At 33.7% G+C, this 26,234-nt stretch overlaps 5 protein-coding genes and 2 non-coding genes across 12 annotated transcripts; 5 read left to right on the top strand and 2 right to left on the bottom strand.

Annotated features, from left to right (window-relative positions):
- The first annotated feature begins 174 nt into the window (after positions 1 to 174).
- LOC101254273 (uncharacterized) lies at positions 175 to 9,337 on the top strand. 4 transcript variants are annotated; one of them, XR_002026493.3, is made up of 8 exons: positions 175 to 789; positions 4,065 to 4,379; positions 4,483 to 4,531; positions 4,607 to 4,892; positions 6,540 to 6,618; positions 7,479 to 7,631; positions 8,633 to 8,700; positions 8,812 to 9,337. XR_002026493.3 is itself a non-coding variant. In XM_026028583.2 (7 exons), exons 1-7 carry the CDS (start codon positions 439 to 441, stop codon positions 9,174 to 9,176), a joined length of 1,542 nt encoding a protein of 513 aa, XP_025884368.2. In that variant the 5' UTR covers positions 175 to 438; the 3' UTR covers positions 9,177 to 9,337. The 4 variants fall into 4 exon arrangements, 2 of the variants coding, with proteins under 2 accessions (XP_025884368.2, XP_025884369.2); XR_011213211.1 differs by having other exon boundaries at positions 8,868 to 9,337; XM_026028583.2 differs by lacking the exon at positions 8,633 to 8,700 and having other exon boundaries at positions 8,868 to 9,337.
- Positions 9,338 to 9,996: 659 nt separating this feature from the next.
- LOC109119055 (protein NOI4-like) lies at positions 9,997 to 11,933 on the top strand. The gene is made up of 3 exons (XM_019211350.3): positions 9,997 to 10,181; positions 11,132 to 11,308; positions 11,687 to 11,933. Exons 1-3 carry the CDS (start codon positions 10,176 to 10,178, stop codon positions 11,726 to 11,728), a joined length of 225 nt encoding a protein of 74 aa, XP_019066895.1. The 5' UTR covers positions 9,997 to 10,175; the 3' UTR covers positions 11,729 to 11,933.
- Positions 11,934 to 12,039: 106 nt separating this feature from the next.
- On the bottom strand, positions 12,040 to 14,369 carry LOC101257838 (transmembrane emp24 domain-containing protein p24beta2-like). Its single transcript, XM_019211349.3, has 4 exons — positions 14,061 to 14,369; positions 12,943 to 13,129; positions 12,734 to 12,841; positions 12,040 to 12,499 (listed from the first exon to the last, which is right to left on the bottom strand). Exons 1-4 carry the CDS (start codon positions 14,277 to 14,279, stop codon positions 12,366 to 12,368), a joined length of 648 nt encoding a protein of 215 aa, XP_019066894.1. The 5' UTR covers positions 14,280 to 14,369; the 3' UTR covers positions 12,040 to 12,365.
- A 551-nt stretch (positions 14,370 to 14,920) lies between these two features.
- Positions 14,921 to 14,992, top strand: TRNAE-UUC (transfer RNA glutamic acid (anticodon UUC)). Its single transcript has one exon. It is a non-coding gene; the product is annotated as a tRNA-Glu (tRNA).
- A 1,998-nt stretch (positions 14,993 to 16,990) lies between these two features.
- On the top strand, positions 16,991 to 21,652 carry LOC101258134 (serine/threonine-protein phosphatase 7 long form homolog). 3 transcript variants are annotated; one of them, XM_069292545.1, is made up of 7 exons: positions 16,991 to 17,343; positions 17,736 to 17,818; positions 18,072 to 18,863; positions 18,974 to 19,168; positions 19,254 to 19,679; positions 20,094 to 21,128; positions 21,375 to 21,652. In XM_069292545.1, exons 3-7 carry the CDS (start codon positions 18,084 to 18,086, stop codon positions 21,612 to 21,614), a joined length of 2,676 nt encoding a protein of 891 aa, XP_069148646.1. In that variant the 5' UTR covers positions 16,991 to 17,343; positions 17,736 to 17,818; positions 18,072 to 18,083; the 3' UTR covers positions 21,615 to 21,652. The 3 variants fall into 3 exon arrangements, with proteins under 3 accessions (XP_069148646.1, XP_019066865.2, XP_069148647.1); XM_019211320.3 differs by having other exon boundaries at positions 16,991 to 17,339; XM_069292546.1 differs by having other exon boundaries at positions 16,991 to 17,281.
- A 2,898-nt stretch (positions 21,653 to 24,550) lies between these two features.
- LOC138340625 (F-box protein CPR1-like) lies at positions 24,551 to 25,847 on the bottom strand. Its single transcript, XM_069292547.1, has one exon. The coding sequence runs from the start codon at positions 25,777 to 25,779 to the stop codon at positions 24,691 to 24,693; it is 1,089 nt and encodes a 362-aa protein (XP_069148648.1). The 5' UTR covers positions 25,780 to 25,847; the 3' UTR covers positions 24,551 to 24,690.
- Positions 25,848 to 26,090: 243 nt separating this feature from the next.
- TRNAE-UUC (transfer RNA glutamic acid (anticodon UUC)) lies at positions 26,091 to 26,162 on the top strand. Its single transcript has one exon. It is a non-coding gene; the product is annotated as a tRNA-Glu (tRNA).
- The last annotated feature ends 72 nt before the right edge of the window (positions 26,163 to 26,234 follow it).

The raw sequence follows: 26,234 nt of genomic DNA on the forward strand, positions 1-26,234 counted from the left end.
TCTGGTTTCTCACTCGATATCCAAAGCCTAGAGCTTTTGTATAATTCTTGACTAGTTAAATTTTTTGTTTAAAATATTAAATTAATATAATCTAATTTAACTTCAGAAATTAATTACTTTTCTAAATATAAATGTTGGAAGTACTATATATAAACCTTTTATTACAATCTAACCATGTTACTCCGATTTGATACATTTGAACTGAAATTTCTTTAAAAATAACTTTTTCATTTTTACATATACATATAATCAAGATAATAATAAAATTTGCGTACGTTCGATCTCCGACAATTATTATTGTTATTGTTGCAAAACAACAAAAAGCAAATAAATATAAATAAATAAATGACATAGGAAAGCTACGGATTACTGTAAATTTCATTTTCCCACAGTTTTCAAATATACGTATACATACGGTCGAAGTTTCTAGAAGATTTGATGAATTTACCGGTGCCGGAAATGAAAAAGCCCGACGGAAATCCGGCGAAGTACGATTTAGAGCATCGGTACAAGGGAGATGACTCATGGTACGGTGTGCTAGTGACGGTGGACGGTGAAACGATGACGGTGAAGTTCGAGGGATATCCGGAAAAATTCGATGTGAAATTCCTTGCTGATGACTTGAAATCGAAGGAGGAAATGGATGAATTCGTTAGGAGGTTTAGGAATGTTTCGCCACAGCTGCAGGATAATGAATGCAGTAGTGTTAAGGAAGGGATGATTGTCTGTGCGGCTTGTAATGCTTTTGGCAAAGATGATATGCTCTTCTACGATGCCGTTGTTGAAGCGGTAAGTTATGAATTGTTTGAAGTGTGAGAAATTTTTAATTTTTTTCAGATGCATTTAATCGAGGTAGCTATTTCTATTACGTTCTGATTCTGTTCAATTCTCAGTTCCAGATGTTGAGTATGATCATAGGTTTTCAGAAGGCTTAACTCATAGTCAGTGGAAGAATATTCCACTCGAACTAAGTCATGTTCAAATTGATCACCGTTAACTGGATAAACTGTTCGAATTGAAAAAAAATTGGGCATGTTTTCATTCATCTAGTGGATATTTAAGTTAGCTACAATTAATATATCATCAACCTCAGGTAGAAAGTATCTGGCTTTTATTGCTTACTGAGAGAAATGCATATGACATATTTTGTATGGTTGACTGAATTACTTGATATAAGAATGAAAAAACATTTTTTCCCAAAATTTGAACCTTAAGTGTCTTATTGAAGACTTCATTAGGAGTTGAGATGTTCAATTGAAATTTGACTTTGTTTGAGTGTCTAAAGCTTAAGGGGCTGGTTATATATTAACCTACTTTAGAAATTTTATCTGAATATTCTGTAAGCATAGAGGTCCTACTCATGGAATGAAAGGAGGCTTAGTTGCTCGGACTCAGGTCCGGGTGTCTACTACGGGTGTGGATCTAGAGGTCGGATCCTCTGAGTCCTAATCTTAAGATTCGGGGATATAGTTCCATGTGTGGATACAAGTGCAGGAATTCGGCTACATTAGAGGGATAAAGCCTAAATTATGAGATATTATGTGGATAGCTCGAGGAGAATAATGATCAAGAGGAGAATCTTGGAAGGAGATAAAAGGAAAGGGAGTGATAATAGAAATTTATATATACAAGATACTTCATTTTCTTCAATTTCATCTTAGGTTATAAAATTACAAACATCATTGAGTCTGCCCGGAATTTCTTTCTCAAATTTGGTCAAAGTATCCAGAACTGATTGACCAGATCGGGTGTGGATCCCAAACCCACACCCACATCGTGTCGACATGGGTGCGGTACCGAAAATGAGGAGTCCAAGCAACTTAGAAAGGAGGAACTTAAGGTGAGGAAGGTTGACATAGTCTAACTATGATGAACCTTTGAATTCAAGGATACAGAGGGTTCTGCGGTTGATAACAGCTAATTCAGGATTGAGGCAACTTGATTAATATTACTTGGTATTAACTTCTTAACAGATTTCAAACTAATCAACTCGCATATGTTATCTTTTAGCATTGTATAGGTCCTAAGCACGGATAAAGGATGAAGGTGAGGTAGGTTGACATAGTCTAAGTATGATGAATCCTTAGAAATCAAGGATACATAGTGTTCTGGGGTTGTCTGGTTGATGAGTTGATCACTAATTTGCGATTTAGGCAATTTTTTCAGTCATACCAAATTATAAGCTCACTAGAGCAACATTTTCATGGCATGTGTACTTCTCTTTTAATGTGGCAGCTTTAAATGGAGTGTTTATCTCCTTGTTATCAACAGTTGCAAGTAATCTTCTGTTCCTTTTCAACTATAAAAAAAAGCATGAAATAAGAATGTTGAACTTTTATTTAATTGACAAGTTATAACAAACAAAAATTACTTAAGGATATTTATGAAAGTGCATTTTCAAAAAAACTAGCGTGAGAACAGTAATTGGAGATACAAAAGAATTTCCCATTATTATGGGTTCAGCAGGGGTTGATATTGAGCCTGTAGTTCTGTACTTGCTTGCATAAGCTATACGCAAATGATAATGTGTTAATAGGCAAAACCAGTGAGGGTGTCAACCAAATTATGGAAAAACCAATAGAGATTAAGGGTCTTAAGAAATAAAGCTGAAATATATGCACTGGTAGCATTATGTAGTGCAGTGTCTGAAGATGTTTTATGTTGTTAGTGTGGTGAGTAGCAGAAATGGATCCAAGATTTGGCCTTTATGGGTTACAGACAATCTCAAGTTTTAGTAATGAGTTCTGACTTTTATTTCTGTACATATTTAGTGAATTCTCTTAGCACATATACAGGGTATGGGCCAATACTATTGGAATCTGGTGGACCCATACCTTAAAGCCTACATCCACCCGAGGTGAATAGAAATCTGGCATGTCCTTGAAAAAAGCAGTAGCAGATAGTGAAGCATTTTTTTTGTGCTGTAGTAAACAGTGAAATGAATTTTGAGATATTTGAAAAGTAGTACAGATATTGGTCTGACATTCATCGAAAAGCAAGATGACATATTAATTCTATGTTGAGGTCTTGTGTAGGAGGAGATATTTAACTGCTACTTGCTTACTCATTGTGGTGGTGACTTGTGATGTCAATTGAAATGCAACTTTACAAACTAAAGTTGCATTGTCTATCATGGAGTCTCTGTAAGTGGCTCTCTTACGGATGCAGTAAAACATTTATTTGGCCACAGGTTGATGAATGAAGTTTTAGGCTGATTAGCAAGTGACTGAATTCAGGCTAAAAAAGAGCAAGGCATCAATATTTTGTTACAGTCAGAGTGCCATTCATCTCACTAGAATTGAGTGTATCATGAGCGTACAGAGAATACTGTTGTTAAATATCACTTCAGCAGAGATATTGTATCCAGTGCTATTATAGTTGTCAAAAGATTTCTACAAATGCATATCCATCAGATATTATGATCAAGGCAGTTTTGGTTCGTAGTCTAGGCATTTCCAAGACTCAGTTGGAGTTGGCTGTACTAAGTGATGCCTTGTGAAGGTAATTTGACAAGATGGTGTGATGAGATAATTCCTTGTTGATAATGGAGGACTTCAAGGCTCAAGCAAAGGGAGCAATTGTTGATGTGGGTTGAGTTTTATGGTAATTGATATTAATAAGATACTGCAGGCTCTTTCCTCAGTATTTCCTTATCTGTGATAAAAAAAGTTTCTTTAAAGGACAATGATCATTCTAGTGTTTCTGTACAGTTTAGGGTGTGATAGGAAAGGAACAAGGAAGAGGGATAGAGTGTGAGACAAACTAAGCAAGTGGGTTTGTGAACATATTGGGGACTAAAGTTTCTAAGAACTTGGAAAATGATTGTCGCTGTTGTTCTTTTGAGCATACTGAAATTTTCTTACCATCTTTCTTGAGGATGTTGACATCTTTGCTGAACCTCATTAAAGTTTGTATCAGTTTTTTTGTTGCTCTAAATGTGGGTTTATCATAACATATAAAGTAAAAGTAGCAAGACTCAAAGAGGAAGACAGGGCTACTTGATTCATATCGATTCGTTGGCCTAATTCACTTTCTTCAAATTTTCTTATTCCTCTCTTTGGCAGATACACAAAAAGAACCATACATTTCACAATGGAGTGGAGGAGTGCACATGTACCTTTGTACTATCCTGGCTTCATGGCCCAAAGAAGGATGACTTGGCTAATTCTGGAATTGAAGGCATATGTATCATAAAAGGCACAACCCAAGTTGATCCTAGAATATCCTCCTTCTTGGAATTGGTAAACCAGAAACACAGAAAATCTTCTTGCAAGTCAACTTCTACATCTGAGCAAGACGATTCAGCATCCAAAGGATCGTCTCGTACAAAAAGAGTCAGATATTCGTCTTCTGAACAAAAGTCAGATTCATCCGTTAAGGCAAGTTATCACCTTCTAATTCAGTAATTTGAGTGATATTGCATTCAGTAATTTGAGTGATAATGCATGTGCCTATATCATTCTCCTCTTCCTTTCCTTGTAGGGGATTAGCAGTGCCAGGAATGCGGTTGACGTGAGATGTACAACAGAAGGTGTGCTATGGAACTCCATCACCTGTTACGATGTGGTAATTGCACTTTTTCTAAGTTCTTCATTCTGAAATGCAGCAACAGACTATAGCAGGCATAGGGATCATGATAAAGATCTAGGAGGGCAATGCTCAAATTATCATCTCATGCTAGTCGAGAACTTGGAGAGAACCTTGATCCCTTCGTCATTGAGAGATTTCATACATAAGCACACTTCTGTTTGGTCACAAGCATATATTTACCCGTGCCCGTCATATATGCCCTATGCACGAGGCATCATCGTGGTAGATTGTGAAGAGAAGCTTAAAAAAATAAACCGGTTTTTGGACAATCCAGCGCACCTTGTTGTGTCCTCAAAGGGAAGGTACTTTCCAGAATTAGTTTCCTTGCTAAGTAGTTGATCCTTTTGTAATCTTCTCTCTTTACATTCTATTGTCTTCACCAAAAAGAATTGTTTCTTCTTATTATTATCAATACATAGGCTTCATTGATGTGTTCTATACCATTATTACGTGTATCAATTAGACCTGTATTTATGGCTAGTTGTTTGGTGAACCTTTTTACCTGGCTAATACTTTCCCTGTAAATAACTTAGATCACTTCCAGGATTTTGTCAGCTCAACTCGGTAAGTGTTTTGTTCTTACTGACCTGACTGATCCCCCTTCGTATTGCATCTGCTTGTATGCTTACTTCATCAAAATAATAATAATAATAATCTATCTCCCGTTATAGTTATGTTGTTTGAGTGTATCAGAATCATTGGTTCCTGCCTCTATACAGATTATGAGCTAAAACACATTTTCATTCAGTTAAAGATCATGCTTGGCGCCTTGGCGTGGATCAAACTTGCTTAAATAGATTTTTGGATATTCTACTTAGAAGAGCTTCTGTGCCACAATTACCAGCCACTTAGAGCCTGTTTGGCTCAGTTTAAAAGCTGGTCAAACTGACTTAAAAGCTGGTTTTTGACTTATTTAACTATTTGGCAATACTCAAAATAGCTTATTTTAAGTTTAAAAAAACTTATTTTAAGCCAAAAGTTAAAAGCTGGGGTAGGGGTGCTTTTTTTTTAGCTTATAAGCTGTTTTAAGTTGACCACATTTTTATGTTTTTTCCCTTAATATTTTTATACAATCTCCGAATTACCCATATAATCCTAACATCTCTTTCTTCTATTTTTCCCTTTTCACGTTTGGCATAACAACTTCAGCACTTTTATCCAAACGCATAACTGCTTATTTTAAAAATAAGTTTCAGCACTTTCAAAAGTACTTTTTTAAAGCTGCTTTTATTAAGCCCATCCAAACGGGCCCTTAAACTATTTTAGATGCGTAGATAGCATCGGCGTGTATTCATGACGTAAAGTTTTATCAAGCTTGCTTGTCTTCTCAAACTTTTTTTTCTTTTCAATTTTTTTGGCATGCTTACATTTCCTGAGTTCCGGTCTGTCATATTATAGTCAATTAAAAGAAAGAACAGACTCAAATAAAGTTCCCCAGCACTGTAGTGTGTAGCCTAGTGGTCCTGCAGAGACACACAAAAAAACAGTAGGTGACTTCTTCCCATCTGTCCTAGCTAGCCTTGGTGTCCACAATTGATATGTACAAATTAGGCCGAACATACTATCTTCCCAATTTTCAACTAGCGGTTGCTTGAAAAAATGTCATGTTCATTGAGGCACTATTTGTTTTTGTTTTTGTTTTTCATTTTCAGAAGTTGAAAGTTCTTTTTTATTCTATCATCCCCCAATATCTACTTCAAAGGCGAAAAAGCTGGAAAGGAAGTGCAACACTCTGGTTCTGTGTGCACTACCTTGTTTTTTTTAAAAAAAAAATTTATAAATGTAGTTTAAACATCTGAAATCCTTAGATATCGCTCTATGATTTTTGCTCAATGTGTAGATCATATTTCTTTTTATCACTCAAGAGTAGAATTTTCATGATGTTCATACGTCCTCTAGATTGATGAAGGCCTAATGGGTTATTTACTTTTTTCCATTTCCCTTTACAGGCCGATGGTTATAAGTGAAATAGATATGAGACAATCCATGATTAAGACATCGCTTGGGAGCTTAATGTACAGTTCCCAGGTAACGTTTATGCTATTTATTGGTTAGATTTGATAATGGTTTTAGGACAACTAATGAGCCATAATTGTTAGATGTGCAGTATGGTACATTCTACTGTCACTGCTACTTCACAATGAGTTTAGTTGACAACGTATTGGAAAATATCATATATATGAAGTTTCTTGATAATCTAGAGACATGCATATCTGATAGTTACTCGTTACTAGTGAAAAACTGGATGCCCAGTTGTCACTAGTCAAACTTAGATTGACTTTAACTGATTGATAACAGGAGAGCTGAGAATGTGGGATCAATTGCTCTTAACATTTAGGAATCAAACTTATCTGTAGTAAATTTGTATACTCATGGTCTTGAGAAATGTGCTTTTACACATAATTGTGGGAGCGCTTCAACGAAAACAACATACCCAGTCTAATCCCACAAGTGGGGTCTAGAGAGTGTGGTGTGTAGAGTAAATCAAAATCAAGTATCGAAAGTGAATACAATAAGAAGAAGGCATGCTGAAATAAAAGAACACATATGGAAAAGAAATAAGGTGTCTTTTTGTCTTTACAACAGAGAAAAAGAAGGGTGAAATTTTAGGCTGATAAGGTAAAATTGGTTTCATTCGACATATTGCCAGTACATATTACACTATATGATGTGTGGTGGAGTCTTGAATTCAAGACTAGTCTAGATACAAATAAGCAAATACTTGAAGGATTGCAGGAAATATTTTTTAAAAGAATCTTAAACTTATGGAGGAGCTTCAAGGCCTGAACATTTTATGATGTGTATTTCGTATTATATACATCAAATGTTTTATTTCAGTTTATTGAGGTTGATTGCTCTCTCCGTCGTGTTTTCTCGGTATGGTGTAGGATGTATATCAGGCAAAAAGTATCTGCCAAGACTTGATAATAGTAAAAACAGGAACTGAAGCATACAGAAAAGCAAAGCAGGCAAAAGATTTATTTTTGGAGTTTGTAAGTCATCAACAGAGACTCTATAAGAAGTTAGCTTTGGAAGAGCAGGTATTTTTGCAGATGCTGCAATTACAACCGCGTTTGGATTCGTATCTGTGTTAAAACAACTACAAAGTGACACAAAGTTTGTGTATATCTTGTGTTACTGTAATGTCTCTAGAATCCTTTTCCTTTAACTAACCCCGCGATGATACACACCTTATAGCAATCTCACTGTGTGCACGGTTTTTCAATCTTCTCCGATAAAGTGTCACTGGAAACAAATGCTGCACCTGTGCTGCATTCTCGTTTTCATATTCCTTTTACTGTGAAAATCTGGCGTTGTTTCGTATAAATACCTAGTTAATATGTCGAAAACAGCTAGTGTATCGCCATATGGATTATTTGCAGTTGGTGGTTAATGATAATATTTCAGATCTTATTCAAAATAATGTTTGTTTGATGTTGATGCATATTGTATTTGGTATGAAATTTGTATCATTTCTAAGTTCAATAAGTTGCTAACTACCTAGACATAGTAAAATTCATTATACACAAAAAGATTATTCTTTGGTTTTGGTTGATATTAATTTTTTTTTTTGCTAATACATATAAATATTTGGTATGTAATTGGTTTTTCTTTAAATTATGTTTATATCTGGTGTTTCTAACTTGATAAATATAAATATTATGAGTATAGTGGAACTATTCATTGTTTTTCCTTAAAAGTCTAGATTTCATTTTGTTTATTGATTTAACTAAAAAAGTCTAAATTTCATTCTATTTATTAATTTAATTTAAAAGTCTAGATTTTATTCATTTAATGAATTAACTTAAAAGTTATTTTATTCAATGATTTAAAGTTTAGTCTAGATTTTCACTATATGGAAAATACATATTAAGAATAAAATTGATTGTATAACAGATCATTTTCCAATATAATATTTGGAAAATATTTAATTGCAATAAAATTTTGATGTATATAAATAGTTGTGACATTTCCCTTCTCTTAACCATCATTTCTCACAAAACATTTCTTTAATAATTTTTTTTTTTCATTTTGGTGATAGATTAGCAATGGAGAATAAGAAACCTAAAGGACGCCGAAAGATACCAATGAGAAAAATAGAAAATTATGGTAACCTAAATACTAGCTTTTCAAAGCGCCGTATGAGTTTATACAAAAAAGCTAGCAATCTTGTATTTGAATGCGATGTCGACATTGGAATGATATTTTTTTCTCCCGCAGGTAATCCTTTCTCGTTTTTTCACCCAAATGTTGATGCAGTTGTTTCTCGTTTTCAGAATCTCGATATTGAACCAAGTGAAAGTGCGCTTTTAGTCGCGGCTCATAATCGAGAAAAAGTGAAAGAACTCAAAACTAAGCTTGAAGTACTCGATGCCATAGAAAACATTGAAATTGCTAAGAACCAATCATACGATGAAATGATTAATGCTAGATCGAAAGGTTGGTGGGAGTCGATTGAGCGGCTTAATGCAAATGAAGTGTCAACTTATGAGACTTGGTTGAAGACTATTGCTTTTAATGTGCAAAATCGATTGAATCAAATGGAAGTTGGAGCTTCATCCTCAGATTTGGGATTTAATGGTTGAAACAAAATTAAAATTAATTATCAGTTATGGAAGGTGAACCCATTTTAAAGTTTTATTTTATGTTATTGAGATATTTAATTTTTCGTTATTTTATTTCATTGATGCTATATCCATGTACTTTGCTATGATTTTCATAATAATATTTGATATCGTTATTAAAATTGTTAACTCATTGGTGTATTTTGTAGTAAGTTTATTGCAATCCATTTGCTCTTTATGGTATGAAATATATTATTACTTTTAAATTATTTTGTACACCTTTTAACACAATTAATACGAGTTGAAATTTGAGATTTTTCTGATTTCTCATTTTGTGATACATAAATTCTACAAATGACGCATGACTTTAGAAAATAATAAGTATTATTTAATAGGTCATGACACACTCCAAAAGAATTCATCGTAAAAATATCATAAACTCAAAAAATGCGACATTTACATTTTAAAAAATAATAAGTATGATTTAATAGGTCATTATCAATTAACGCACAAAATTTAAGCTCAAAGAGTATAGTCACATATATTATGAAAGATTTAGGGATTAATGAAAAATCGAGTCTTTAATTCATATATCATAACACATAAATTCCAAAAAGAACGATATCCATCTTTTAAAAATAATGAAGTATCATTTAATAGGCATTGCAACGGACCCACAAAATATAAGATCTAGCAAAGTGAACCCGCAAAATTTAAGATCTCAATAAATTATTTACTATGAAATTAAGAGGTTATCGATATATTCTAACGGTTAATTTTTATCTTTCTTTTTTTTTTTTTAAATCTCTCCTCATTTCCATATTTCATTTGTAGAGTCCAAGAAAGAGAAAGAAAAAGAGAGAGAGATTCTCTCTCTTTTTTTTTTCCTTTATTAAAAAAAGGCTCTCCCCTTTTTTTTCTAACTAAAAGAAAAAAAAATTAAAATTAATTCTTTTTAAAAATACATAATCAAATCAATCATTTCCAGAAACAATTTCTCTATTTCCAAACTCGAAATTGATGGAGGTATGTATATATACATATCTATCAATATATATATAAATGTTGTATTCTTTCACAATGAAATTGTTGATTTTTGTGCAAATTTTATGGTTTCCATGTGAATTTATAATGTTGTTTTAAGATTCATATGGCTGCCTTTATTTTGCTTTCTAGCTTGTTTTGGTAATGTGTATCGAGGATCTATCGGAAACAATTTCTAAGGTCTGCGTACATTAAGTTTTTAATTTTCAGACTTTACTTGCGGGATTATACATTACAAACAAAAACAATTTTAGCGGTAATATATATGCATATTAACAAAAAATGTTACTTGCCTCTAAAAGAACATATTTAGCTGCGATTAGAATATTTCTGCCGCTAAAAAATCATCTTTGATGTAGTGACTTGACTCTAGATGTTTTTTAAGATCTTTCTCTTGTTTCATATATGTTTTTCTATGGTATTGAAGTAAAATATAATTGTTGAAATGGCGAAATACTATATGATCAAGATTCCTAAATAAAGCGGGAAAAAAAAACATGTTATATAGCAACAATTGTGAGACTAGTACTAGAGTTATCTGGTACGTGTTGTTGGAGTGAGATGTCAGGTATTCTGTGAAATTAGTCGAGGTGTGCCCATACGTGCATATGCACCAGGTGCAATAATATGATGATTGATTATGATCATGAAATGAGTAAGCTTTAGAATCATATAACAGAATTGTGTCTGAAAATCAACAAACTCTTTGAATGAATTCGGATTTAGTTGAACAGATACTTGATCCATATATATACACGACTACACGAGTTGATGAGTACGAGTCATCAGTAAAATTGCCATTTTTCCCTTGGTGTTTGCTTCCACAATCTACTGTTATGGTCTTGATGTAGTTATTTGCTTCTCTGGTTTATTCAAGTTGTTCGACTTTGATGTTTTATACGAGATTCATAGTTACATATTAATCGCTATAGGAAGCAGGACGACCACTTCCAAAATTCGGTGAGTGGGATGTCAATGATCCAGCTACAGCTGAGGGGTTCACGGTGATCTTTAACAAAGCTAGAAATGAGAAAAGGTCAGGTGGAAAGGCAGACGCGCCACCAAAGAGTAACCACAAGCATACAGCAACTCTTGGGAAGCCTCAATCTGTAAGTTCTAGCTGACTCTATAACTACAAGTTGTGATGGTTCGATGATATCTTTTCATGAACGTTGTGTCTCTACGCTAATGTGCTATGCATTGTCCACACTCCAAATGTCTTGGTTGACGGGGTGCATTGTTGTCTCCTTATATGTTTTTCGACAATTTTCACCTGTGAGCTAACTTTTGGGTTGACTAAAACACTCAAGGAGTCTCGCACACAAGAGTTAGTCTAGTGGTCAATGACGTGGGTTGATCCCATCAGAGACAAAACACTAAGGAGGCACGGTTATCAAAATACCTTTCCATGTGTTTATCAAGAGTATGTATGCAATAGATTTGAGAAGTTCGCGATAAATAATCTTGTGAACATGTTACTTTTTCAGAAGAAATGGTTCTGCTGTATGCGGTCTGGTGCTGTTGAGTGATGAACTCTGTCAAACTATGATGGATCGATCTCGGTGGGATAAAACACTGTCATTTATAAACAACTGAAATGAAAGTACTGTGTTTTGCTACCAGAACATATTGCTGCATCTGTGCTTAACTTTTTTCTAGTTTCGAGTTTATAATAATCGATTATCTTCCCATTTTCTTGTCAAGGCTTTGGGAGGTTGGTTTTTGTTGTCATTACTTTTACCTGTGTTTCTCGATTGACATTTCCTTTCAATGATCGCAAATATCTGAACCAGTGCAGACGTCTAAGCTGTATGTATGCTCAATGAAATCAAATGTCGGATTCAAAATTTAAACACTGTACATTTTTGAGTTGAGAGAGCGAGTTTTGAAACGTATATCTATCACCATAAGCAGAAGCAGCCTTGTGGTAGACCTTCTCTACGAGCAATCGAGCATAAGTTTTGAACTCATAATTCTGTGAAATACAACGAGTTTAATGCTGAGAACCTTAAAGGATGAAACCGTAGTGTATAATTTCCTCTGTGAAATTAACATCTCACTGTTTCAGTACAAGAAAAACAGATTATTTTGGTTTTTAGACGCGGTTTTTGAACTGATTAACTGTGAACTTCCGACATGTCTGATGGCTAGTTCCAGTAGGGCAGTCTAGACTCTAACCTTCTGAAGTTTATTTTCGAAAAGACGTTGTAGGAGGAAGACTTGAAGGAAGCAAACACCAATAAGAGTTACTGATTCAAGTAGTGCCTTTGTGATTGCTCTTTGGCTCATACCTTCATTCACTGCATTTCCAACAAAGGAAATAGTTAGACTATAGAGAACGCGTGATTCTTAGCTACGAAGAAAATGGATCTTGGTCCTAACTCGACTCCAGTAACTAGATCATGAGATGATGATCGTCTACGATCAACTACTCATATCCTCAATCAACGTACGACTCTAGACCTTAGGCATAACTCAAATCCGACTATCTAATGTGGGACTCTAAAAGGGTGAAAGTCATAAGAAAATCATACGTGATGCCTGACGAGCAGTCTGTGCTTCGAGCCAATGTTGTTCAAACTGTATGTTGTAAAGAGCTGCTTCTAACTTTGATATATGGTCCAGCAATGGATCAAAGTGCTCTGTAGGCATTTACGCGAAATTTTGTTCTTGTTAGTAAGTATAGCAACAGAATTGAAGAAAAGATGGACGCGAAATGACAGTTCCAAGAGGGGGTTAGTACCATTCTTCGCGTGCTGATCATAGTATGCGTAATGTACAACTTGCACATCGAAATCTAAGGTTTCATGATACGGAGACTTGTTCGTGAAACAGAACTGGTAAATACCCTTCTTGTAAGCAACAAACTCGTATTTCTCACTAGTCTTATCGCGGAAGCCATGAATTAGCTCACCTGATGGCCCTTTTATCTGAGAATTGCAACAGATTGAAAACAATAACAGAGAGTACAATGACTGAAAGGGACAGATAATTACATGATAACGTAAACATTCAATTTTGTTTCGATGTGACAGATCGAATACTATGTTAGATAACGATAACGTGGAGGTTAATTTCTGAAAGACCCTCGACTCAAGTAAGTGATGTTCTTAAAACAAGCATTTAAAAACAATTTGTTTACTTATAATGATGGTTCAAGCCGAACTTATGTGTACTTCGACTAATTCATCGGATCTCAAGTCAGTCACACCGTGCCACAAACATCAATGACTGATTCAACTTCTCAAACACGTGACCTATTGGTCACACATAGACAACTCTACAATTGCTCCAAGGTAAGCAAATTCATAAAACTGAAATTTGTAACAAATTAATGCATCAACAAATAGTAATACACATCAAAGAATACGAAACTACGCGATAAATAAATAATACTACTAGTAGGACAAGAGGAGATCGGAAGAGGCTATCCCACCTCCTATCTCCCCCCCAAAGAAAAAACCGACAACACTCAACTATTTACTAACCTTCTACCCTAATCGTCAACCTCCATAACTTCCTATCTAACGTCGTCTCCACATCCATACGAAGTTGTTATGCCATATCCTATATATGACATTACAAATATTCTTAAGATAATAATCTTTTTCCTTCCATATTGTCAGACTCAGAATTTTCATTTAATTCAATATCTACTACATAGACATAAAAAAAATTATTTTAAACATATATAAACAATGTAATTTTTCGTCGAAGAGGGTTCAGATAACCCCCCGTCTCTAGCTAGCTCTATCAAATCATTAACACAACATAACTATATGACTCTTAGTTCGATGATCATACGTGAAATTAATCCGATAACGAAAGATAATACATAAAAGGGGAAAGAAAGTACCATACCATAAGATCAACACCACCTTCATTAGAAGAATGCCAAGGAGTATCAGCTTTAATGACAACAAAAGATACATGAATTGTATCACCTTCAAGATGAACATTATGAGACAAACATTCTTCTTTGTCAATTACAAATCTAATCCCATAAATTCCTTGTAAAAAATGTAAAAATATTAATAGTATCGTCACACTTGACATATTTCCCCATAACCTAATTCTCATCTCTTTGCAATTTTTTTTTTAAACAATAAACAAGGAAAAATATATATTTTTTTAAAAGAAAAGAACAAGATTCTTGAAAATAGTTATTATCTTCAACAGCTAGGCCAGGTTTATAGGGTTTTTTTACAACTAACCAAACTATATATAGATAGGAATATAACTATTTCATCTGTCCAGTTTATGTGGGTTAGTTTGATTTTTATTTGGTTTATATTTTTAAAGACCAATGAATATTTGGTTTGGTTTGACTAAATACAAATCGGATAAAAAGTCAAATTGAGTCTATAAATTATATACACAAATGTATAATTATATATGTATATGAAATATATTATTTTTTATAATTAATTTAAGATATTTTGTATTCTTTTCCAAGTTTAATTTCTAATAGACTAAATAAAGCTCATTTATTAAGTAAAAAAAACAAAGAGATTTACGTATATTTCTCAATCTCTAATTAAAGGTCTCAAATTCATATTTTGGGTATAAATTCATGTTTGAAAGAAAACTTTTTAACCCCAATGGAACTTACGGACTTTGAATCTAGATTAGTCGAACCATATATTAATTTTTTTGCTAACAAATTTCTATACAATAGGGTGTACCATTGAATAAAACATGCACCAATTTGTATGCAACAATCCGTTATCGTCCAGCGGTTAGGATATCTGGCTTTCACCCAGGAGACCCGGGTTCGATTCCCGGTAACGGAATTTTTGTCCTTTTGTTCATCGAAAGAAAAAGAACTTCGAAAAAAATTATCCTAAGAAATTCATGTTCGAGGGTTTGTGAAGAGCAAGTTAGCCAAAAAGTTGTATGTTCTATGTGTTTTTATAATTTTTCGGTAAAAATTATTCAAGAAATTGATGTTCGAGGGTCCGTGTAGAGCAAGTTAAGCTAAAATTCAAAATCCAATAAAAAATTACCCGGGGCCAATATCGAGAGGGGTAAAATACTAATTTAACGAGAATTTATAAAATAGTTCACTATAGAGTCGGTGTATCCTAATACATGTGAACCACACTAGTTACATTTTTAAACACAAATACTTATATATGGAGGTAAGACAAGCGAGATAAGAGAGAGACACTCATTGTTTCTCTTAACTAGACATTCGTACTGTTAAAAATGTGTGCACCGTATATCCAATCTAACAAATTCAATTCGATATTTTTAAAATGGATTTTCAGCGAGAATGAAAAATATAATGAGGACAAAAATCAATGTATTAGACGATTAAATATTTACTATTATGTTAAGGGACGATGTATTTAATTTGGCCATAGAGTCATTTTTCTATCAAATTACCATTTTACCCTTCCTCACTTTGGCCACGGGTATTTTTACGACAGTATTTTTAAATTTGGATTCGATTTTTGAGTAAAACTAGTGTGGTTCATTTGTATTCAGGATACACCGACTCTATGAAATTTCCAAAAATAACTTTATGGGTCATGATAAAGTCGATGTATCCTGAATATAGGTGAATCACACTAGTTGTACTCAAAATCCGAATCCAAAATTCAAATTTCAATAAGAAATGACCCGGGCTTAGTATGAGGAGGGGTAAAACGGTAATTTGATGAAAATTTCCAAAAATGACCCTATGGGTCATTATAGATTGTGTGTATCATGAATACGTTTGAACCACAATAGTTACATCTAGGAATACAAATACTTATATCGGGAGGTAAGACAAGGGAGAATAAGAGAGAGGCGAGTGACACAATCAATAATATTTCTCTTACCTAAACAATACTATTGTTAAAATATGTGTGCAGCGTATACCAAATCGAATGAATTGAGTTTGGTGTTTTTGAAATGGGAGGATGAAAATCATAATGAGGACAAAAATCAAAGTATTAGACGCTTAAATATTTAAAATCATGTGAAAGGATAATGTGTCTGATCATGAAACATTTATTGTGATAATTAAAAGATTATATTTGCCTTTGTCAAATACCTCTACTTCGCCTTGTGTTTAACTCTTTTGTATGATCTTAGCTACGTATTGCTTACTGTTGCAAAAAAATACCCTTCTGAAATTAAGACGTAAAATTATATTTTCAACGTACTAAATTTTGTTATATATGTTGAAAAAATATATCATGTCACAAATGAAAATAAATATTCATATTGCCTTTTGAATGAGTAGAAATCTTATCATATCAGTGATTAATTTATGCTTATGATATTAACTGTTGTTTTTGTGTTTATTTATGTTTTTATAAAGTTATTGTTGATAAATATATTTGTTAGCACAAATAAAAATTATTTAGTCATTAGAAACTTTATTATGTCATGTTGATGTTCATCTAATTTTCAAAAATATCAAATAGTAACACTTTATGGAGGCAAAAAGACAAATGATTGATTGAAAAGATAAATGATAAGATGTTATAATTACTTCCTCCGTTTCAAAAAAAGAATGACCTTTTTTTTTGTAGCAATTTTCCACGTGACATGTTTAATACCACAAGATTAAAAAGCAATTTTGTACGTTCAACATAACTTTAATTTAGGATCACGTGATAAAAAATCTTATTTATTTTTTCTTAAACTTCGTGCCAAGTCAAACTAGACCATTCTTAGTTAAACGGAGAGAGTATCATTTTAGTTTACATTATTAATATTGTATGTAAGATAACATAATTTTAATTTTAAATATTATTTTATAAATTTTTTGAGTATTAAAGAGTGTGTATATATAAAAAAAAATTCATATAATTTAAAAGAAAAACTTTTGCCTCCCAAAATGTAGAGGTCCCATCTTTTCAACCTTTCAATCCCCACAATAGAAGCATCAGGTACTCTATTATCCAAAAGGTTTTATTTTTTGGTTTTTGTTGAAATTCTTCGTGAGCGTCAAAACAAACAACATCAATACCAGTAATGTCTTTAACAACAACAAACGTAGAAGAGAATTCTACGATGCACTCGCCAAATCTTCCCAGAAAAAGAGTATAAAGCCATCCTGATTTTACTTCTAATCACTTCTGGAGGTGTAAATCTATCTTCATCGTTGTTAATACCTCAAAAAGGACAGACATAGCGATTGTAGTAAGTAGGTTTTGTATAGGAAATTTAACATATTTCTTTAACATGTCATTTATATTCTTGCACGCACGTTGAAGTGTATTGTAGGAGATTCGACTTATTTCCCCTTTATTAGTTAAAATTGAGTATATTTGTGTGATGGTAAGAATATAAATTTTGCCAAAACTCCAATTTTTAATTTATTTTGTTTGAAACTCGGTATGCACATTTATAATGGATGTTTGTTTGCACATTTATAATGGATGTTTGTTGTTCAGATTCATGATTTTTGCTTGAATAATGATTTACCGTGTTTATAACTTATGAGCTTTTTCATCGACATACTTGTGGCATTATGATTATTTTTGATATTGTTGACACTCTTACTGGTTTCTAACTTTTTGTCATTGTTAAGTCCAGGTTGACTCCCTCTCAACATTTGTGTTGAATCGACTTTATTTGGTTCGAGGCAAAGATACAAGATATAGAAGCTGATATAACAGGTGTTGATTATTCTGTTGTAATTCGTTTTGATTTTTAGGTATCTTTTAACTTAGTTGAACTCCTCAAAAGCCGAATCTATTCCTCTTCTTTTACCCTACTTGCTCCCTTATTTTAAAGCTTTGATTAAATCTTGAATTACTTTGTAAAATCATGGCATAACTAAATGTTAACAGAGACTTCAAGAGTGTAAAGCCTTTTCAAAAGTCCAATTTTCCTTTTGGCTTGTCAACTGAAACAATTTGCACTTGTCAGATATTTTGTTAGATGGAGAACGAGAGGTTGACCCAACTACATCCTGGTCCGTTAGATCGCAGTGTCTTAACAAGACAAGAAAATCATAGGTCAGAAGATGTATGGGGTGGTGAGGTGGAAGCTGTCTTATTTTGTCGTCGATGCGATGGTGGTTTTTGGTCCCAGGTTCAAAGACGCCCTATTCATCCACGCGTCCTACACATATTGATTAGTGCTGGATTTTACGGGGTCTATCGGGTAGGACTGATAAAACTAGATCATGCATTTATCACTGCTCTTGTTGAGAGATGGCGACCAGAGACCCATACTTTTCATTTTAAAGTTGGGGAAGCCACTGTTACACTACAGGATGTGGCTATTCTTTATGGGTTACCGATAGAGGGAGAACCGGTAGTAGGCATTGATAGCTCGAAGACGCCACAAGAGTGGCAAGATTTATGTGAGCAGTTCCTTGGTTTTAGACCACATGATGACAAGTTGAATGGAAGTAGACTTGATATCAGTGCACTAGAAAGTCACTTGGAGGCATTCGGTGAGATCAATGATGATACAGATGAGTTAGTCATTCATCAACTCGCTAGGTGTTACATGATGTTGATGATTGGAGGTATTCTGTTTCCTGACACACCAGGAAACAAAGTTAAGTTGATATATTTGGTGCATCTCGAGAATATTGACCAAATTGGCAGGTATAGTTGGGGCAGTGCTGTGTTGGCATGCTTGTACCGGGCATTATGCCGTGCTTCCAATTCTAAGAAGAAAGAAATAGGTGTTTTTCTACCACTTCTACAGGTATGCATTTTGTAATATCATTATTAGTCGTCCAAAAGTACCACCACTTGTACAGAATGATAATAATTGTATTAATTTTTTTGATTGTTTTTTTCCGTATGTTTACTTAGGTATGGGCATGGGAAAGATTGAAGATTGTTCATCCTGATCGACTTCAGGCTAGAGATGGTGCTATTATCTTCTCAGATGATCTCCCGAATCCCCTATATGCGAGTAGATGGAGCGTACAACTTAGTTGGAAGCATTCACCTCAATATGTGTTGTCGTTGTTTCGAGATCAATTGGATAATCTTGTAGATGAACAAGTATGACTTGCAAACTCAATATATTGTTGTATAACAAGTATTGCCAAATATTTATTTTTTTTACTAACAATTTGCTGTCTTATAGTTTGTTTGGCAGCCCTATGTGATGGAGAATCTTCCCGATTATTGTCGCTCAGGAGAATATTTTTGGCATGCTGTGGTGCCACTACTATGTTGGGATGTAGTGGAGATGCATCAACCCAACAGGGTTCTTAGACAATTCGGAATGCGTCAAAACATTCCCGATGCCTGCAATTTTAGCAAGAAACATGAAAAGTCTGACCGTCGTGGCAGACAAAACACCGATTGGAGTACACATCATGCAAGTCACATACTTGTGTGGAATGATCGTGCAAACCGTGTTTGGGAGGCGCCATTAGCAGAAGGCTTCCTTCCATATCATGATGATTATCTTAAGTGGTTTCGTTTGATCACTCGACAAATCATTGGAAACCCTGAAATTCGTATTCCAACAGGGTATGCATCACTTGCACCAACATCTGAGATAATGGTACGCACTTTATATCAATATGCATATTTTTTAGCACTTTATATCAATATGCATATTTTTTAGTTTTCTTGCTGTGGTTATGCCCAATAATTTTTCTTGTTTTGCTATGTTTAGCTACTGTGTTCCTGTTAGTGCTTCATTTTGATCCATTTTATGCATTTTGGCTCGGTTTTTTGTGCTATCTTGGTTGCTGCTTTGGCCCAAAGTCGCTATTGTTTTTTGGTTGCTACTTTGCCCAATACTCGCTACTGTTTTTTGGCTATAGTTTTTTCCAGTTTTGTGGCTGTTTGCCCCCTTTTTGAGAATTGTTTTTTTATTCTTTCAGTTGTTGCGCTGTTTTTATAATAATTTAGATGCTTTAATTGCATATGTTTATTTTTAATCAAGTGCTGATCTTATTTATATGATTTGCAGGCGCGTCAACTCCATATGTTGTATCAGTATGGGATTAAACTAAGACAAGAATCAACTACGGAGGTCGCTGGAAGGAATGTGATGGAGATGTGCATTGATGGTTTAATGGCAGCAAATGATGCTCAAAGGCTCGGTGTCTCACCGTCCTACGTTCCAAAGCAGCCTGATAATTCTAGGAATCGACGTAGACGTGGATGGGCAGGAAGACGCAGAAAACAAAGAGGTGCGAATCCTGATGATGTCTCTCCGATGGAGGATGCGAATCCAAATGTGGAGCCCGATTGTGGTACAAGTACCAGATTTACGGGTGAAAATTTGAATGATGAAGCACAATTTGGTATGGGCTCATCACCATGTGATGATGTTTCTGGATCACACTATACCGACAATCACATTGTGATTTACAATGCAGAAAGTTCTCCAATGGATGATGCGAATCCAGATGTAGAGTGCAGATCCAGCCACACAATGATTCACAATGTCCAACCATTGCGTCAGTTTGCTAATGAAGATGTTGGGTATGCCACTCCTGCCCGTCCTGATCATGTTCAATCTATGAACGATGACCTCAACGAACAAGCTTCCTCTTTCCGAGGTTCGACATCTTCCATCTCATTGCCTTCGTCCCCAACTCCTTCAACACCACAGATTCCAATTTCGTGGCCTGAAGACGGAACACTAACCCTAACTTGGGTTAGAAACTTAATGTTAGCATTTGATTGGGCGTCTAGGAATCTTCCTCCATCAGATCTCTTGACAGTGCTACCAATAGAAGTTTTTGATCGTCTTGCAGAGATGGCGTCGGGGATCATGCATAAGGAACCCAATTGCTTGCAGATCGATAGTAGGTCAGGTTTAGATCCAAATTCGACGGTTGTTGTGGTTGGAGATGTGCATGGACAACTACATGTTGTCTTGTTCTTGTTGAAGGATGCTGGTTTTCCCTCTGAAAATCGTTTCTTTGTGTTCAACGGAGATTATGTTGATAGAGGTGCTTGGGGTCTTGAGACCTTCCTTCTCTTACTCGCTTGGAAGGTAAGAAAGTTTACTAGTTACTTTTAATTAGCTTAGTCAATTGATCATACTATATAAGGAATCATTTGGTGTGATGGAAATAAGAAAATAGTCATGGTATAACTTTTAGTGCTCTAGTTTTAGCGCAATTATTTTTTAGTTTTGATAGCCATGTTAGTGCTGTCTTGATGCAATTGGTTAAATTGTTATGGTTAGTCTTGTTCTATTGTAATTGTGGATATTTAATGGATCTACACATTCTTTCAGATTCTAATGCCTAATAGGGTGATTCTTCTTCGTGGAAATCACGAATCTGAATACTGCACTTCTGTTTATGGATTTGAAGAGGAAGTCTTAATCAAATATGCAGATAATGGAAGACACGTCTACCAGAAGTGTTTAGAATGTTTCAAAGAACTTCCTCTTGCCTCTGTCATTGGTGAATGTCATGTCTTATTTAATTACCTAACTCAAAGCCATCCAACTTTTTTACAAATAAAGAGATGATAAAGTTTCCGTGTAGGTTATAGCCTTATTGAAGTGAAGTCCTTTGATTCCATCTACATTAACTTGTTCCAATTTATGTGTTGTTGAATTGTAAGCCACAAACTCAAAGCTATCCTTCTTAAACATCATGCCTCCATCCTTCATAAACATCATCCCTCCATCCTTCATAAAACTCAAAGGTCTCAAACAATTACTCGGAGTTAATGGAATCGTCAGAATCTTATTCCATGAATTTCTTTCATTCATGTACAACCAAAACTCACGATTACCATCCAATAATCTAATCAAACAAAGTTTTTCTCCTAAAGAATACAAAAAATGTGTACTCCTTAGTATCGTGTATTGAAACATTAATTCATCTTGAAATTTTTCCTTTTCCAAACAAAAACGTAATATAGTATGATTAGATAAATTATCCTTCCTCTTTGCCATCATATAAACAATCCCATCGACCATAACAACGTTACCACCTAAGAAATTATAATTTCGTGGAAAAATCCCAATCGATTTCCATATGTTACTTTTCGTTGAAAATATATCAATATTCATGTCATCGGTATTGATTCCGAGTCCTAGTCTAAATATTTTGTAGACTTGAATACGTGGAAAGCAGCAAAAATTATAAATACCACATGTCTTACTCCAAATTGGACTAGGTATTGTTCTTGATTCTCTTGTGGCTGGATTCCACAACATGATTTTATTATCACCATATGTTATAAGAATTATCCCATTAGATGAAAAACATTGTGTGCTAGGGAATACCTTTCGTGACTTATCGATCGGAACTGGAGACTCCACGAGAGAGATTATACTACTCGAATCAAGTTGAGGGACATCCATAGTGTAGTGATGGAAAATCGTGGGTCCCTTCGAAATCATAAAGTACTTTTGACTATTTTTGTGAGTTTCATAATGTTTCTGTACAAAATTTTCATCTTTACTTAATGAATACCATGATCTGCAAACGCTTTTGAATCTGACAAGTGATTTCACAGGAAGTTTTGCGAATATATCAAGTATGATATCATTGGGAAGAATTTGAATTATAATTGTTTCTACGATGCTTGGGTTTTGATACAATCATTGAATCCATGGAAGTATTTTAATTTAATTTGTCCAAATTAGCGTTATAATAAAGTCTATTTATAAACTTATAATAAAGTCCATACAAATCCTATTTAGACATGAATACAATTTTGGTTTCCTACTTCTTATATAAATATATTAAATAATGCACCAAAAATAGAATACAATTTTACTGATTTTTTTTTTCTTTTTCAGTTATGAATAGGAATAGGATCAATTTTACTACTTTTTTTTTCTTTCTGAATAGTTCCATACATATTTCATAAACTTTTAGGAAAATATCAAAGTGCTCAAGCAAGTTTTTAAACGGTACTTTTACTATATCACTCTTAGAATACTACTAAATATTAGATATGAAACACAACCTTTTACTTATTCTCGATCATTCAACTATGCATACTGAATAAAGTTGAGAACGGCTATATGAATCTTTTGTGATTATTCTCATGTCAAATACAATTGATTTTGGGTGAGAATTCTTTTGATGAAGATGGAGTGGATTTTGGTGAGGAGTCTTTTGATGATGATGAGGAAGACAATATTCTGGACATTTGCTTTGATAGAGTGGCTAGGGAAGGGGATATATCACCTAGGCAACAAAGAAGTGGAAGTAACAAAAGCAAAAAAGAAGACATATAGAAGGCAACATAGTTGGGACGGAAAAATGACTGAGGAGTTTTGTTACAAGGCACCTATCGATGCGATAGGGAAAGCAAAACCATTTGACAGTATCAATAGGTTCAACTAGGTCCAATAAATCAATAAAGAAGGTATGAATCATCTAGTGTTGTTGGACGATAGGTTTAAAGAAGAAGACAAGATAAAAATACTTCAAGTTATTATTGATGGGCAATCAATCTTTTCTAATTCATGCTTTAGCAATAGAAATTTTGAGGCTAGTAACTCAACTTTCTTCTTGATTGACATATTTTTACATTATTTAAGCATGCATCTTCATTCGTATATCACCATGGAGTTTATTACAATTAACTCTGTGATGATCAAATAATACGTAGCAGAAGTTAGGTATTTCATTAGGATTAGTAAAATAAGCCCTAACTCCCCTTACTTATACTTGTCCGTATTAATATTTTTTATGTTTAATAAAAGACCGCTAGACACTATATAGTGATGAATTTGCTTTAAAAAAAACTTTTGTAATTATTCAACCCCAACATCCCAAAATATATGAAAAACTTACCATGCCACGTTTATCATATCAACAAAGACTTGTTTTGCTTATGTGGACATCACATTCAGACCTTCAGAATATAATATCAGCTATCTTTTTAAACAAGTAAAACAAATATATTATTTTTTTTTAAAAAAAATAAGTCCATATTTTTACTTTTTATTGACTTTTTTTCAAAAAAGATTATGATTCGATGAAAATCAAAAACTTATTCAAATTGATCAAAGTTAATATATACGATCTCATGAATGGTTTTATCATCTCTATAGTGAAAACTTGAGAAGTTCTTTACGAAATATCTACACACAAGTTAGAACAAGAGATAAATGAATAAAAGAAATTTAATAAAAAGCATGATGAAAATAATAATAATAATAATAATAATAATAATAATAATGGATTTGAAACAAGGGATATATCTTTTCTTTTTCATATAAATATCCGCAAATACAGTGGTGTAGCCACATACTACTTGATCGAAAAAAAATTAGCATATATACAAGTAAAATGATATACGAGATGATAATTATTTTGGACATCCTTAACATAACAATTTGCTATTTCTGGACTATCTTTAAGAAATTTCTGGCTTCGCCACTGAGCAAATATATCATGTCACATAAATGTCTGCAAATATGTCATGTCTTCTGGCCTTCGCAAATATGTCATGTCATTCAACCTTTTCTCACGTAAAACTCCGCAAATATGTATTACTTCCAACCTTCACAAATATGGCATATCTTTCAACCTTTTCTCACATAAATGTCCGTAAATATGTCATGTCTTCCAACCTTGTCACGGATTAAGAGAGGATAAAGTTTCTTCATAGGTTACAACCTTATTGAAGTAAAGTCCTTTAATTCCACCTACATTAACTTGTTCGAATTTATGTAATGTTGAATTGTAAGCCACAAATCCACGTCTATCGAACGATTGAAACATCATGCTTCCATCTTCCGTAAAACTAACAGGTTTCAAACCATTTTTCAGAGCTAATGGAATCGTCAGTATCTTATTCCATGAATTTTTTTCCATCGTATACAACCAAAACTCACGATTATCATCCAATATTCTAATTAAACAAAGTTTTTCTCCTAAAGAATGCAAAACATGTCTTGTCCATGGCACCACATATGGAAACAATAATTCATCTTCAAATTTTTCCTTCTCCAAACAAAAACGTAATATAGTAACACTAGGTAAATTTTCTTTATTCCTTGCCATCATATAAACAATCCCATCTACCATCACAACATTAAAACCTAAAAAATAATAATTTGAAGGAAACATCCCAATCGATTTCCACATGTTACTTTTCGTTGAAAATATATCAATCTCCTTGTTGTCACCACATCTTAGTCTAAATATTTTATAATCATCAATATAATGAAAGTAGCAAAAACTATACATACTACCACGATTATTGTAAATTGGACTAGGGATTCTTCTTGATTCTCTAGTGGAAGGATTCCACATAACAATTATGTCATGAGAATATGTTATAAAAAGTATTCCATTAGATGAGAAATATTGAATGTTAGGGTATACCTTTAGCGATTGATCGATTCGAATCGGAGGCTCGATAAGAGAGACTATTCTAGTAGAATCAACAACTTGAGGGACGTCCATAGTGTAGTGGTGGAAAATCTCGTGTCCCCTCGAAATTATAAAGTACTTTTGACGATTTTTATGAGTATCATGGTGTTGCTTGACGAATTTTTCATCTTTAATTAACGAATACCATGATCTGCAAATGCCTTTCAACCTTAAAAGTGATTTCACAGGAAGTTTTGTGAGTATATCAATTATGATATCATTGGGAATATTTTGGGTGGAATTATTATAGTTTCTAGGGTTTGATACTAATATTGAATCCATCGACATGCATTGTGTTTAAATTAGCGTTAGCAAGTCTATTTATAAACTTATATTGTTTTCACTATACAAATCCTATTTTGACATAAAACACAATATTGTTTTCCTACTTCTTATATGAATATACTAATATTAATAGACAAAAATAGAATTTTGATCTCCAACTTCTAAATATAGAATAAGATTATACTAATATGAATAAGAATTACTATAATTCTTTTACCTAAGTATTATTAGTTGGACCACCAATTTTATTTTTTTCTCCAAACAACTTTCAATACTATAGATAAATATAATTTGTATCAATAATTATGCAACAATCCGTTATCGTCCAGCGGTTAGGATATCTGGCTTTCACCCAGGAGACCCGGGTTCGATTCCCGGTAACGGAACTTTTATAAGTTTTTTTTTGTTTTGTTTAATGTAGTGTTCGATTATAATATTGTTTTGTTGTAATACTGTTC

Source organism: Solanum lycopersicum, chromosome 12 (assembly GCF_036512215.1).
Source record: "Solanum lycopersicum chromosome 12, SLM_r2.1".
Lineage (NCBI taxonomy): Eukaryota > Viridiplantae > Streptophyta > Magnoliopsida > Solanales > Solanaceae > Solanum > Solanum lycopersicum.